Consider the following 16,028-nt stretch of genomic DNA (forward strand, 5'->3'; position numbering starts at 1 on the left):
GCACATAATTTAGTGTGAGTGCTCAATCGAGGTTTTGTTCTTTTCCCGAGACCGAAAGTGCCAGGTAGCACAAGCAGGTCAGTATTTCTTGACGTAAGCTCAAGAGCTGAATCGAGCTAAGACCACCTACGCGTTTCACAAAGACAAGCACTGAGATGATCGTGAATGTCACCTTGTAGATACCTCAAGTAAAGTTCTAGCCAGCATACACATAAAATCACATTACTACCAACTGCCTGAACTTCCCATAGGCTGTTATATTTCACGATTTCAGAATACACTCATTTTTTTAAGTACAGATCATCGTATGTACTTCACTACTAAGCACACAGTCTCCTTTATGCCTTTAAATCACTACCTCATTTGTTTGAATTCATGTGAACAATTTTTAGAACGTTTAAAAGGTGTTTTTAAGGCCTTATCTTATCTTTTAATGTCTTATCTTACCGTTACTGCTCTAACGATACATTTCATATTTGTAAAGAAAACACAGTGTCAGCTTATAATAGGATACTTAGTCCAAGAAATAATAGATGTATTTATGACACAGCCATTGCAGCAATATATCCACATCTGCAAAAAAAAGAGAAAGTAATTTTGAGTGAATTTACAGGAATTCACTAAATTATTCGTGCTTTGTGTCTTATTATGAGTTTCATTTTTAAAGCTAGTAAAAATAGGTAGTGACCATAACCAGACTCAAATCATACCACAGTGTCCACGCAAATCTATAACACCCGGCTCTTACCGTTACCTTTTCCCAAGCGTTCTGAGGTTTAATCAATAATAAAAACCAGTGTCATGCTGTAGATTAAGTGTTTTCCATTTTCTATGTGGTCTTATTTTGTCATTCAGAAATAAAGGTCAGTACGGTAGGAGGACCCCTGGGTCTTCATTCCCAACTGCAGCAAATTAGCTAAAATATCTCAACACTGACATGAATTAGCACCTACTTTGTTTAGTCTGTAAACGCTCTGCCAGCAATTTCATTTTTTTTGATACAGACAGTTTTTCACTGGGAGAGAGAGGACCAGAACCTTCGCAGCTCTCGCAGGAGCCGTCTCTCCTCCTGGATTTAGATCGATTCTGCCAAGAAGGGGCTCTCACTGATACTCCAAAGGCATTTTCTGATTCATTTCTGATACTCAGACCAGTGGTGGTTCTTCCACTGTAATTAACAGCCTTTAGCAAAAGGAGCTGAAGCACTGATGGACCTGATCTGGAAAGGAAGGTGAAAGGAAGGTAAAGCTCTTTCCCCTGCAATGCAAACTTAGTGCTAAAGTGCCACCACTCAGTGTTTTGGGGGCATCGCGGATGAAGTTCCCCATGGTGGCAAACGTTGGCTGCTGCCCTCCTGGGGTGATGGGGCTGCTGGGGAGGGGGAGAGGGGAAAGAGGAGAGGGGAGAAGAGCAGGAGGAGAGGGGGAAAGGGAGAGGGGAGAAGGGAAAGAGGAGAACGACGGGGGAGAGAGGAGAGGGGAGAGAGGAGAGGGGAGAGAGGAGAAAGACGGGGGAGAGGGGAGAGAGGAGAGGGGAAAGAGAAGAGGGAAGAAGAGCAGGAGGAGAGAGGAGAGGGGAAAGAGGAGAAGGACATGGGAGAGGGGAGACAGAAGAGGGGAGAGGGGAGAAGGACATGGGGAGAGAGGAGAGGGGAAAGAGAAGAGGGAAGAAGAGCAGGAGGAGAGGGGAGAGAGGAGAGGGGAAAGAGGAGAAGGACGGGGGAGAGAGGAGAGGGGAAAGAGGGAAGAAGAGCAGGAGGAGAGGGGAGGGAGGAGAGGGGCAAAGAAAGAAGGGAGAGAGGAGAGAGGAGAAGGGCAGGGGAAGAGAGGAGAAAGGCAGGGGGAGAGGGGCAGGGGAAAAGGGGAGAGAGAAGGGTGGGGGGAGAGGGGAGAGGGCAGGGGGAGCAGGGAAAGAGGGAGAAGAGCACGGGGGAGAGAGGAGAAGGGCAGGAGGAACAGGGCAAAGGGGAGCAGGGAGAAGGGCAAGGGGAGCAGGGAGAGGGGCAGGGGGAGCGGAGCAGGGTCCCTGCTCCCCCCCAGCACAGTTCTCCCCTCCCTAGGCTCGGCTGGGGGCTGAGAGACACCCCCTCCGGCCCCTCTATTGAGAGGAGGAGCGGTGGGATGGGATGGGATAATGGGATGGGATGGGGATGGGATGCTCCTGACCCACTGAGGGGCAGGCGGGCTGTGCAATTAGTTAACGCGGCTCGGGATAATTACTGGCAAGAGAGGAGCTGACGTGTTCCTTCCCGGGGATAAATCGCTAGCGGATTGCGATGGGATCGTTCGATTCCGCGTTTCCTTCCTCCCAAAGGAAAACTTTACCCGGGAGCAGCCGCTCGCATCGCCCTGAGACTGAGAAGCCGTGATGCCGATGCTTTAAAACAACGAACATCACCACACAGGTCTGAAACAGGAGGGGAAACCCACCAGGTTTGGTCCATATTTGTGAGTCGTTTTCCTTTCAAGTTAAAAATCCCTCTTCTCATGCCGAAAGCCGAAAGCCGAGCTCCTCGACACGGACGTCACCGCCAAGGTGTTGTTTTCCCTGCAGGATCCCGTTTGTTCCCTGCGCTGAGTTGTCCCTCGGGATGGAAGCGATGCGGGGTCCCAGGCCTGGGTGGCTGGGGACCCTCCTGGCTGTCTGTCTGTCCGCCCTCCCCGCTGGCATCGCCTGCCCCCGGCCCTGCGCCTGCTACGTCCCCACAGAGCTGCACTGCACCTTCCGCTACCTCGCCGCCGTCCCCCCGAGCATCCCTCGCGACGTCGAGCGTGTCAACCTGGGGTAGGTCTCGCGCCAAGGTGCTAAATAACGTGGCCTTGCAACAATTGGCAAAGCAATCATAGAATCGTGGGATGGTTTGGGTTGGAAGGGACCTCAAAGCCCATCCAGTCCCACCCCTGCCATGGGCAGGGACACCTCCCACTGGATCAGGGGCTCCAAGCCCCATCCAGCCTGGCCTTGAACCCCTCCAGGGATGGGGCAGCCACAGCTTCCCTGGGCAACCTGTTCCAGTCCCTCCCCACCCTCAGCATGAAGAATTTCTTCCTAACATCTATTCTAAATCTTCCCCTTTTCAATTTAAAGCCATCCTGTCACTCCAGGCCCCTGTAAGCCCCTCCCCAGCTTTCCTGGAGCCCCTTTCAGCACTGGAAGCTGCTCTAAGGTGCCCCCCACAGCCTTCTCTTCTCCAGGCTGAACAATCCCAACTCTCTCAGCCTGTCCCCATAACAGAGGTTCTCCAGCCCTCAGATCATCTCTGTGGCCTCCTCTGGACCCATTCCAACAGTTTCATATCCTTCTTATGTTGGGGATTCCATAACTGGACACAATATTCCAGGTGGGGCCTCATGAGAGCAATAACTAGGAGTTCCTAAATTTAGGGCTAAAGATTAACCAAAGCAATAAATAAAACTCAAGAGTTTCACGTTCTGCAGGATTCATAAGTGGTTGCAATCACAGGTAGCAGAGCCTAAACTTCCAACACTAAGTGGAAATTTGGGGGATGGTTCACAGGGCGTGTAAGAATTCAAAAAAGTTTGGAACTTAAATGAGTTCTCTTGTATTACTTAAGGGGTTTGCATGTGTACCATCAAACTCAGGAGGAGTCTGAAACAGAGTTTGTTTGTTTTAAAACTTGTGAAGTTTGGCTGCTTGACCAAAACCCTGTCTGGGGTGAAATGTTTGTTGCAGGTACAACAGTTTGTTTAAATTGATGGAAACAGATTTTTATGGCCTGAAGAAACTAGAGATACTGATGCTGCACAGCAATGAGATAAATACAATCCCTGATAAGGTGTTCAGTGATTTATATTCATTACAGGTAAGAATTAAATAACCTAATCTTAACTGGGAGATCGCCTATCTTATTTTTGTCATGACTTTTTAATGATCTGTAGTAATACTGATAGAAGCCAACCAGCAATCTATGGCATTTTAGTTTCCTGTTTCTTATTGTATCCATGTGAAAGATACGGGTCTTCACAATCCAGGATCCTCATGGGAAATGTCTCTCTTTCCCAGGTGGGCATTCAGCTACAGTTTAAAGAGCGTGACGAACCTAGTGATAGATATTTGTCAGCAGTATCCTAACAGCCAAGAGCAGCTTAAGCTCTCACACAAGAGAGAAAGATTGCAGAGCTCTAAGTACTGCTTCTGTGGGAGGAAATTGGTCTTTAATTAATTTGCTAGTCAATTTTATTTTCTTAAGATGGTTTTCCATCCACGTTTCCCCTTCCTTTCAGTGCAGTGTAGTCCTGTCCCTTTCTATCCTTCATTTAAAAAGGCTCTTGCTGAACAGAAACTGAACATATTACATATAAATATTCTAATGCTTTAAAAGAACTACAGTTCCTTGGTTTTATAATCTAATATAAACTTCTGGACTTAAAAAATGTAGTAGCTTTAACCGAAATATTATCTATTTATAAAATATTACCTAGATTTATGTATATTATAGAAATTAGTAAACGTATGATGTCATACAAGGATTCTGGAGCTATCGCGGTATCTCACCATGCCATGTAGATATTCATCGATAAAGAAGGACTTACAGGATTATTTAGGAACGACCATTCCCAACTAATCTGATGTACGGGTAACACTTACCTTCCAGTTAAATTTCCACTGGAGCTGTCAGTAGCTGCCGCAGAGGAGTAACAACATCGTAGCTGTGATGAACTAAGAACATGAGAGACCTGAGCTGTTCAGACAGTATTGCCTCAGTTGCTGGTTTTAGTGGTGGGGTGGGAGGGAAAGGCAGAAAGCAGGCAAGCTCTGGAACACACAGATCTCCAGGTTTCGTTAGCCCTCGTAAACAGGAGGTTTGGGCCTGAAAGTTTGCTCGTTAGCTCCTTGCAACTGATTTAACGCCATGAGCTTCTTGGAGTCCTATAAACCTTTATATATAAACCTTTATATCTTGGAGTCCTATAAACCTTCTTCCTTTATCAACAAGCAAGGTGGCAACACAACTATGGGCAGTTTTAATGCATTCCTATTTGACAAACAAAATAAACTTGCACATTATTGTCATTTTGTACTTTTTCCCTCACTAATTTTCTAAATACAGAATTCATGACTATGACAGTGGAATTATGACAAGAAGAGTAGTGACAGGAAGGCTGTCTTGGGTACCGTATTTAATGCTGCAGCAACATGCCAGATTTGTTCGTCTCCTGGGTATGAGTTTGACTTTTAACCTGTAGCAACGGGTGGCACCGAAGAGTTGAGGCTTGGCAAGCACACATCACACAGGGCACAAACCCTGAATCGGGGAACACGCTTGGCAGTTCCATTGGTTCAACATCAAACCCAACAGAGTGTTGCATGCATCGTTACAGTCCTCACACTGATTAGAACAATCACCATCACAGTTTATGGACAAACTCTGTTTACCCTTTCCATAAGTGTGGTGTAATTGGGATTTCTGAATGAGAAATAAGCATTGCTTTATTTTAATCACCGCATTTTGGCCGCAGAAGTGTCACCTTGAGGTACTGTTGGAACAAGAAAAGCATTCTTCTAGTCTTGCAACTAACACTGCATTTAAAAACAATTCCTCCTACTCATTTATTTTTTTTCCAATCACTTGCACTACTGGTCTATTGAAACACTTTCACTTCAGAGACTAAACAGCAATCAAAATTTGCACTTGCTAATATTATGCACTTGCTACTTTTTCATCAACAGGTCTTAAAAATGAGTTATAACAAGGTCAGAGTACTTCAGCAGGATGTTTTTTATGGTCTGAAGAGCTTGGTACGGTTGCACATGGACCACAATAGAATTGAATTTGTAAACCCCAACGTTTTCTATGGACTCACATCACTGAGGCTGGTCCACTTGGAAGGAAACTTACTGAAGCAGCTTCATCCAGATACTTTCATCACCTTGCGCTACAGCCAAATATTTAAAATATCCTTCATCAAGCACATATATTTGTCTGACAATGTGTTGACTTCACTACCCCAAGATATGTTTTCCTACTTGTCTGAGCTAGAGAGCATTTACCTTCATGGAAACCCGTGGTCCTGTGACTGCAGTCTACAGCGGTTTGGAGAATGGGCAAAGCAGAAGCCAGGTGAGCTGAAGGCTTTCTTTATGCTTCTTAGTCATGTTATAGCTTCTCATTCTTTCTGACAAAGGTCGTTGGCCTTAATTTGTTTATCTATTCTCCCAGAAGGAGGAAGGCAGGATTTTTGTAGGTGCATGTAATCAGGATAAACAGATTAATAGCATTCAGTTTCCCAATAGATCCAGTTGTCTTAACCCATACTAAAGTGCAACTGTCCTTAACGCAATGTCTTGCTTGGCCAGTCCAAAGCTTCTGAGCACCAGGAGAATCCACTGGGAATAAGGAAGCCAATTTTTATGTAACTGGCAAGAGCAAATGCCGTATCGTACTCAATTATTCCAAAAAGAAATAAGGAACAGGACTCAGGGAGTTTCTCTGCTGCTGCCATGAGTAAAGGTGGCACATGAGAGCATAGTGTTACCCTAAACTGTATCTTAGGACACCACTACCGCCGTGTACCACAGGGGAGCCCTCCCTGCAGGGTGTAAAACCACGGGGACAGAAGAACACTGTACCAAGCTGCGAGGTCAACGGTCCATAAGCAGTTTCCTCAGAGAAAATTCATGTTTTCTTAGGTTACTGTAGGTTTTCATAGGTTACGTCAAGATAAGCTTTGCTAACACTTTATTCAAGAAAACAACTTGCTGGTAGCTTTGTCTTTCTTAACACTAAAAATGGTACTATAAAAGCTTACTGCATTTTTCTTCCTTTCAGATGTTATAAAGTGCAAAAATGACAGAGGCTCTGGTGCTCAGCAGTGCCCAGTTTGTGCTAGTCCCAAAAATCACAAAGGGAAAATCTTAGTGGATATTCCTTCTGCATCTTTAACCTGCACTAAGCCAGCCATACACGACTCCCTGAAGTTCAAAAACCTGACAGTGCCAGACGATGGGGATTTTGGTTCTGTATCTCCCAAGGACTTCATAGCTCCTATAGGATTCACGGTTTTGAACATGACTGACCAAGCAGGAAGTCAAGGGAACTTGGTTTGCAACATCCAAAAACCTAATGGAATGTCTCCCATCTCATTTCACAAAGACGGCAACAACACAGTACTCAAAACATCAGTCTCAGCATTTCTGGTCTGTGGCATTGATTATGAACATATTCAGCAGCTATGGAGCATACTGGCACTGTACAGTAGTTCTCCCTTAAAACTGGAAAGGAATGTCCTAACAACTAACGTGCCTTCTATTACTTACAAATATAAACAAATCCACTCTGAAAAAGAGGAACTTTTTACCAATATAGAGACTGAACTAAGGGCTGAACCATCGTGGTTCATGCAAAGCCAAGTGGAATTACAGCTAGACAGGACAGCAACCACACTAAACACTCTGCACATCCAGTACTTCACAGAGGCTCAGATTGTTTTGCCCAGTGCTGAGAAAAACCAGGCAAGAAGTAACTGGACCATCATCCCCAGGGATAACACAACACAAATGATGCGCACTGTTTTGGTCGGGGGAACCACAGAACTGGAATGCCGAGCAATCGGAGAACCAGCTCCTACAATAGAGTGGATATTGGCTGATGGAAGCAAAGTCAGAGCTCCTTATATCAGTGAAGATGGGAGGATTGTAGTAGTTAAAACTGGAACACTCACGTTACGGACAGCTGACGTTTTTGACACTGGGCTTTATCACTGCATCGGCACAAACTACAACGATGCAGATACTGTCACATTCAGAATTACCGTGGTGGAACCTTCCGTGGAAGACAATAGTGTAAACGGAGCTCAACTTTCTACGTTTGTTGGCAGCACGCTCTACCTTCCCTGTACATCCACTGCTGTTCCAGACGCTGCCATTAGCTGGGTGCTACCCGAGCGCGTGATTCTTCATCATTCTGTAAGGAACAAACAGATTTTTGACAACGGTACCTTGAGAATACAGGGGGTGACAGAGCGAGACAATGGCTACTTTAGATGCGTTGCAGCCAACCTGTATGGCGTTGACCTTCTGGTTTTCCAACTAACAGTTAGAAAGGATGAAACCACTCGAAAGGAAAAGCAGGTAGCTGTGGGAGAATGGGAAGAGGACCACGGCTCCGGCGATGCAACGTTAGCCTCTGCTGCAGCACAGAAGCATCCTTCAGCTACTCCAGCTGCCTTGACAGCTAATCAGGAACCTGCTGCCTCAACATCCACAAACTGGACACATAAAAGGAACAGCTTCAGGAAGATGACTTACAGGCGTTACAGGGACAAAACAAGCAGGCAGTTTAGAGGACCCAGAAGACAGTTTGTTTCCTCAGCCAGGAGGGTTGATCCACAGCGCTGGGCAGCCTTTTTGGAAAAAACAAAGAGGAATCCAACACTGATAGAAAAACAAGGAGGTGTTGCAACACCACCACCCATTCAAGTCTCTAAGTTCTCAGAAGTACCTGGGGGTGAGGAGGAAACATCTGGTGATCTCATGTCCCCAGAAGAAGAATTCATGATGCCAGTAACAGAGACAGCCGCTGTATTTACTCTGGGGAGCACAATAACCACAGTGCCCGAGAGGACTGCCAGTGATGCTCTTGTGAGGAAACCCTCTCTCCTGCTTGCAGAGGCAGTCACTCCCCTGCCCTCTCCTTTTTCACAGTCTGTGGCATCTGACAGCAGGCGGCCGCAAACATACGTAAACCCTACAATTACAAACTCTTGGGAGAGATCTGATTTAAGTCGAATATCAGCAGAGGGTATAAAAACCTCAACTCTGTCAAATGGAGCAAGTAGAACATCTACACTGTTCCCTGTGGGACAAAACTTGGTATATTCTGAGGAAAGTAATAACCAGCATTTAAAATCTGTATTTACAATACCCGTGACAGACATTACAGACACAAGCAAGTCTGCAACTTCCCAAAACACAATGGGCAAGCTACATGCTTTTACTGAGTCTGTTAATGAGATTTCCACCAAAGCAGATGATCAGGTATCTGTAGGTACAGTCAGTGACCCAAGTCCTGAATCTGGTCACATTTATCTTCATAGTACTCAGAAACGAGTAACTCCTAAGCCACCATTGGCCTCAACTACCATAACTCATCAGCAAATGCAGAACATTCAGGATGTTACAACCCGTACAGCCCAGGCCCAGCAGCAATATGGAAGACAAAGGAAGGTTTCTGGTAGGAGACGAATTGTTACACCAGGACGTATTCCAAGCATTAAAGAGCACAGATATAATTTTGGGAGGCCAGGATCTGTCAGAGGAAGTACAGCTGTGGCTGCAGGCGTTCAACTGAATGTGAAATCTGAATCAAATTTACCATCTTTAAATAATATAAGCAGCTCCATCAACCCATTTAGCCCAGAAGCACCTCTGGCCTCCCCCTCTACCACTGATGTGCCACTGGAGCACCCAGAGAGTACTCATCAAAACACAGCGTTCGTCAGGGAAGAGAAAAACAAAGCCAGTGCAAGGCAAAAAGCTGCTACAGCACCCATGCCTTTAATTACAAAAGGCACCCAAGCTACTCCTCAGGGGAAATCAGAGACCAATACTCCATTTCAGATTACAAATTCTGATAGAGTTCAACCGTTTGGTATGGGAAAACCAACAAGGGCATTCCACACAGCTGATGTTATGACAGAAACTACACATCCCATAAGCACTAAGATATCTTCTACCCTTGAATCAATCTCACCCAGCATTAAGCCTAGAACCTCAGCAAAATCACAAAGAGGAAACATTACTAGGGAACAACTCTTTGGAAACACTGCACAGAAAGAGATCCTCCTTCAGAAGCAACCAAAACAACAGACAGATCTGTTTCTATCAACAGAAGTGTCAACTATGCTTCCTAAAACTACAGCAGCATTATCTATGTCCAAAACGCCTCTTTTGCGCTTTACATCTATTACAGGTGGGACTCACAGCAGTGATTTTCAGTCTCAAAACAAGCCCATTCATTATGGCAGTACTAAGCCAGAAGAACATCTTCTTACCACAAAACCACATTCGTACTCTAATCTTGTAACTGGTGCAACCAAAGCAATGGATGTAACAAGTGTGAAGCCAATGCTTACACCTATTATTACTCCTCAATCTGACACCAAAATCACCAAAAGTAAAATATTCAGAGTGGGAAGAAAGCGAGGTCAGAGGAAGAGGAGGCCCCCTAAAACGTCGACTTTACAAAGTGTGACTGCAAGCCACAGCACTGCAGCGATTCCGCTGGAGAATACAGCCACGCCTGCCGTGACAACAGTTAAATCATTAATGATGCCTGCAAGCACAGGCTCAGAGACAGAAATGCCAGCGCTGTGGACCCTTCACACCCCAGAGGCACCTCAGCACTTGCTGACAGCAGCCACGCCAACGTTCATGGCTCCCATTACTCAAAGGAACATCCAGCCAGCCGCACTGCCACCCAACACTCGTATTGCTTCGAGCCCCACCACACCAGGCCAAACCACACCACTGCTTTCAATGCCTTCCTGCACCACAAGCACACGACTTGCCCCAGTCTGTGCAACATCTGGGTCAGAACCTGCTCAGCAAATCAAAGCCGCTTCAGTGGCAGGTGAAAAGCCACACCTGAAAACGGAAGAGAGAGTTACCCATGAAAAGCACCTTGCAGAGCCCCCATTCCCAGCAAGAATTGAGTCAAGTACCAGAGCTCCTGCAGAATCCACGGCCACATCTCCCCGCAGCACTCAGCATCTCACCCCACTGCCAGCCCCACCAGCAGCTCTGCCACCTGCACATACTGCGAGAACCACCTCACCTCCAGGGTGGGAAATCCCATTCCAGCAGAAGCCCTCGGCTAAAGTCATGGAGAGAGGCATCACGTTAACTGTCAACACACGGACCAGACTGAAGTCATCACCAATCACGACTCCTTACGTTCCTCTGTGGGGAAGAGACAAGGACATTTTTGTCAAAGGCTGGTCTGAAAAGAGACAAGATCAAGGAACCACCAGCAACAATCCTACAGCCTTGGACTCTTTAAGTAGAAATCACTTTGCAAAGCCCAGAATAACTGGAGGAAAATTAGCTGCTTTTACTGTGCTAGCTAATTCAGATGCTTTTATTCCTTGTGAAGCTACTGGTAACCCTCATCCAACAATACAGTGGACCAAGATATCATCAGGTATGCTCAATAAACCTTTCTAGAATTTACCTCCCATTATAGTCTTGTACCTTGGCAGATTTTCTGTGCCAAACTCAGGTACTGCTTCATTTAAGAGTACCGTGAAGTGTAAGTGAAAAGATGAACTGTGAAACAGTGAAAAGGAATGATATCCCAGCAGCATACTTGCTGGAGTCTCTTACTGCTAACTGTGAAACAGTTCATTGGGGAAATAAAAACCCCCAAACTGATATTTAACTATAATTCTGTGCTTATTCTGAGATTTCAATATTTATCATATGTTAGCTGCTATTTCAGAACAGTGAGACAAGTGAGAAGAAGAATCTCCCTGTGGTAAAAAAACCATCAAATCAAGATTATGCCAAAATACTTTTTTAATATGCAAAGACCCATCTGCTTTATCTCAATTTTGTCTCTACTGAGGACTAAATTTTGGGTTTACTTTAAAGCTTTAAAGCTTGGGCACTGGCAGAGGCTGCCCAGGGAAGGCGTTGAGTCCCCTTCCCTGGAGGGGTTTAAGGGACGGGTGGATGAGGTGCTGAGGGACATGGGTTAGTGATTGATGGGAATGGTTGGACTCGATGATCTGGTGGGTCTCTTCCAACCTGGTGATTCTATGATTCTTTGTCACTGTATGTGCAAAATGCCGTTATTTCTCTTTCTTATCACTAGTGTCTTGGTTATATGAGCACAGCAGACTAGGACAGGGAAAGCGTTTTCAGGGACTGAGTAAAAAGAAAGAGAAGAGAGAGGTTCTGACGTGCTACGCTGTTGTCCCCTTGCTTCCACAGGGACCGGCGCTGTGGAAAGCCGAGGTGACAGCCGGTGGATGGTGTTTGCCAACGGCACGCTCTCCATCGCCCGCACAGGCCTGGAGGACCGTGGGCAGTACCTGTGCACCGCAGCCAACCCACTCGGCATGGCACGGCTCCTGGTCACCTTGTCCGTAGTGGCTTACCCACCGCGCATCACCGGGGGCAGGTGGCAGCTCCTCACCGCCCACTCCGGAAAGCCAGTGGCACTGAAGTGCAGAGCTGAGGGAAGGCCTCCTCCCACATTCCTGTGGGTTCTGGCAAATCAAACGCACATCTCCGACTCTTCTACAGGAAACGACAAAGTTCATGTGGAACCAGATGGCACTTTAATTATTGAGGCAGTCACTGTTTACGACAGGGGACTCTACACATGTGTGGCTAAAAACCCAGCGGGAACCGACACGCTGGTTGTAAAACTGCAGGTCATTGCGGCACCTCCCACCATCCTGGAAGAGAAGAGACAACTCATTGAAGGAATGATGGGGGAAAACCTGCAGCTTCCTTGCACCGTGAAAGGGAATCCTCAGCCCACTGTCCACTGGGTCGTCTTTGATGGCACGGTGGTGAAGCCTCTGCAGTTTGTAAATGGAAAGCTGTTCCTGTTCTCCAACGGGACCCTCCACCTCAACAACATCGTTCCTTCTGACAGTGGGAATTACGAATGCATAGCCACAAGCTCGACCGGCTCGGAAAGGAGGGTCGTGAGCCTCGTGGTGGAACACAGGGATACGCTTCCAAAAATAGCTACCGCCTCTCAAGGAATGACTCAGTTGAATTTTGGAGAGAAGTTGCTTCTGAACTGTACAGCGACTGGGGAGCCAAAGCCCAGGATCATCTGGAGGTTACCTTCCAAGGCAGTTGTCGACCAGTGGCACAGGTAGGAGTCTTTATTTTTAACTCAACCCTTTGAAACATCAAATGCTGACTTGTCTGGTGCTGGTATAAGAGACTGTTACATCACTGAAACAACACTGTGAACCAAAGCTGACACTAAATGTTTAACAGTGCTGAGACATCTGTGATGTTGACTTGTTATTATACATCTAATACATCTGCCCCTTTTCAGTTTATAGCCATTGCCCCTCATAAACAGCCCCTCCCCAGCTTTCTTGTGGCCCCTTCAGGTATTGGAAGGTTGCTACAAAGTCTCCTCGAAGCCTTCTCTTCTCCAGGCTGAACAACCCCAACTCTCTCAGCCTGTCATATGGGAGGTGCTCCAGCCCTCTGATCATCCTTGTGGCCTCCTCTAGCACAGTTGGCATCGTGCAGCTTTGCACACCTACATAGAGTCAGCGAACGCGTGCACATCCACAAAACAACTAAAGCAGCTGCTGCATCAGGTTATAACCCACTGGGTCTGTGGGTGATGTGGACACGGGGCCTTTGGAGAGAGCTGCTGTATCGTATCACGCTGTTAATAGTGTCAGTCAGTCTTGGTGCTCAGTACTCGCCTCCAGCATTTTGCTCCATAATTCTTTTCCTCTTTCTCTCCCCACAACAGGATGGGAAGTCGAATCCATGTCTACCCCAATGGATCCTTGGTTATTGAGGCAGTTACTGAAAAGGATGCAGGTGACTATTTGTGTGTGGCAAGAAACAAAATTGGAGATGATCTGATACTGATGAAAGTCAGCATCACAATGAAACCAGCTAAGATTGACCAGAAACAGTATTTCAAGAAACTGGTGCCATATGGAAAAGATTTCAAAGTGGATTGCAAAGCCTCTGGGTCACCCACACCAGAAATATCCTGGAGTTTGCCAGACGGGACGGTGATCAATAACGCGATGCTGGCAGATGACAGCGGACGCAGGTCTCGCAGATACGTCCTCTTTGACAACGGGACTCTGTATCTCAACAAAGCTGGAGTAACAGAAGGAGGAGATTATACCTGCTATGCTCAAAACACACTGGGAAGAGATGAAATGAAGATCCATGTCACGGTGATCATGGCAGCCCCTCAAATAAAGCACAATTACAAGACTTACATGAAAGTGAAAGCTGGAGATACAGCATTACTGGACTGTGAAGCTGCTGGAGAACCCAAACCAAAAATATTCTGGTTGCTTCCTTCCAGTGACATGATTTCCTCATCAACAGACAGGTATTTCCTGCACGTCAATGGTTCTCTATCAGTCAGTCAAGTCAAACTGTTAGATGCCGGGGAGTACATGTGCGTCGCTCGTAATCCTGGAGGGGATGATACAAAATTGTATAAGCTGGATGTTGTTGCGAAACCACCTATCATAAATGGTTTATACGTGAACAAAACAATCATGAAAGTGACGGCAGTGAAGCATTCAAAAAAACACATTGACTGTACGGCAGAAGGGAACCCCCCGCCTCAGATTATGTGGATCATGCCTGACAATATTTTCCTAACAGCTCCATATTATGGGAGCAGGATTGTAGTACACAAAAATGGGACACTTGAGATTCGCAACATAAGGCCTTCTGACACAGCAGACTTTATCTGTGTGGCACGTAATGATGGGGGAGAGAGTATGTTGGTGGTGCAGCTGGAGGTGTCAGAAATGCTAAGGCGACCGATCTTTAAAAATCCATTCAATGAAAAAATAATAGCAAAACCTGGAAAACCTACAACACTGAATTGTTCTGTGGATGGAAACCCTCCACCTGACATAAGCTGGATGTTGCCTAACGGCACGTGGTATTCCGGTGGCATCAAGACTTCCCAGTTCCTCACGGATAGCGGTGGTACCCTAACAATCTACGACCCTGACAGAGACAAAGCAGGGAAGTATCGCTGCGCTGCCAGGAATAAAGTCGGTTACATTGAGAAGCTGCTCATTGTGGAGGTTGGCCAGAAGCCCACTATTGTCACGCACCCAAAGGGGCCAGTGAAGGGGGTTAGCGGGGAGCCCCTATCGCTTCACTGCCTGTCTGAGGGGAGCCCCCCACCAAACACGGTGTGGACGCTGCCGGGTGGCTCCGTGCTGGATCGGCCACAGACCAACCGAAAATACCTGCTGCTGGAAAACGGCACTCTGGTCATACGGGAAGCCACCATTCACGACAGAGGAAATTACATCTGTAAGGCCCATAATAATGCCGGAGAATCCTCTATAACTGTGCCCGTCATTATTGTAGCCTATGCCCCAAGGATTACAGGCAGGCCACCGCAGACCATACACACGATGGCTGGTGCCGCGGTTCAGCTCCACTGCATAGCGCTTGGAATACCAAAGCCAGAAATTACCTGGGAACTCCCTGACCACTCGGTACTCTCTACAGGTAACCAAGACCGAGCATCTGGAGGCAAACTGCTTCATCCCCCGGGAACGTTACTCATCCAGAATCCCCAGCCTTCAGATTCTGGCATGTACAAGTGCACAGCAAAGAACCATCTTGGCAGTGATTTCACAGTAACATACATTCACATCATTTGAAATAAGAAATACAGCATAAATGATTGTTAACAAAGTCTACAGCTGGACTGAGTTTATTCTTGGAATAAATTTAATCAAAGGCAGCCATAGGCATGTAAGTGCCTGAATACATTTGCAGTATTCAGACTGCAATGACTGTGCAAAAAAAAGAGAGGAAGAAGGGCTTAAGAAGATTAGAGCTAGGATTATTATCTAGCATTGGTTCTCTCAGTGATTAAATTGACTTAAAACCAAACTTGAGGCACTTTTGCTTTGCCAGCAAACATTGAATATCAAATAAAATTACTTTCTGGAAACATACCTAGAGGTCTGCAGTAAAGGAGAGATGTTTTCATATTAGTTTAATGTTGTCCACCTTGTATGACTCTCACGAGCATGGATCACATAAAGCAAGAGCACCTGAGAACCAAAGAGCAGATTTTTTTGTAATGCAGATTATCGTCTTAATATGTCTGAATATTTAGTATGTTTTTTTAATAAACATTCAATGGTGAAACAAGTAGTGAAGTATTTTTAGTAATACAGCTGTTTCATAGTCTGTTTTGCAGAACTTTGGGATGATACACAGAGAAAAATTTTGTCCTCATTTCTAAACATAGAATCATAGACAGGTTTGGGTAGGGAACGACGTGAGAGCAGCCC

General features: G+C 46.1%; 1 protein-coding gene across 2 annotated transcripts; it reads left to right on the forward strand.

Annotated features, from left to right (window-relative positions):
* Positions 1 to 2,418: 2,418 nt before the first annotated feature.
* Positions 2,419 to 15,867, forward strand: IGSF10 (immunoglobulin superfamily member 10). Of its 2 annotated transcripts, XM_069865178.1 has the most exons (7): positions 2,419 to 2,447; positions 2,554 to 2,784; positions 3,694 to 3,823; positions 5,692 to 6,082; positions 6,791 to 11,161; positions 11,953 to 12,853; positions 13,478 to 15,867. In XM_069865178.1, exons 2-7 carry the CDS (start codon positions 2,591 to 2,593, stop codon positions 15,384 to 15,386), a joined length of 7,896 nt encoding a protein of 2,631 aa, XP_069721279.1. In that variant the 5' UTR covers positions 2,419 to 2,447; positions 2,554 to 2,590; the 3' UTR covers positions 15,387 to 15,867. The 2 variants fall into 2 exon arrangements, with proteins under 2 accessions (XP_069721279.1, XP_069721280.1); XM_069865179.1 differs by lacking the exons at positions 2,419 to 2,447; positions 2,554 to 2,784; positions 3,694 to 3,823 and adding an exon at positions 5,119 to 5,181.
* Positions 15,868 to 16,028: the final 161 nt, after the last annotated feature.

Source organism: Phaenicophaeus curvirostris, chromosome 10, assembly GCF_032191515.1.
Source record: "Phaenicophaeus curvirostris isolate KB17595 chromosome 10, BPBGC_Pcur_1.0, whole genome shotgun sequence".
NCBI lineage: Eukaryota > Metazoa > Chordata > Aves > Cuculiformes > Cuculidae > Phaenicophaeus > Phaenicophaeus curvirostris.

What these genes read in the sequence shown, in the direction of transcription:
- IGSF10 (XM_069865178.1), top strand. Translation starts at nt 2,591, where the DNA reads ATGGAAGCGATGCGGGGTCCCAGGCCTGGGTGGCTGGGGACCCTCCTG. An exon ending in GTGATTTATATTCATTACAG is followed by an intron (nt 3,824 to 5,691) that starts GTAAGAATTAAA and finishes TTTCATCAACAG; the next exon opens with GTCTTAAAAATGAGTTATAA. An exon ending in GTTGTCGACCAGTGGCACAG is followed by an intron (nt 12,854 to 13,477) that starts GTAGGAGTCTTT and finishes TCCCCACAACAG; the next exon opens with GATGGGAAGTCGAATCCATG.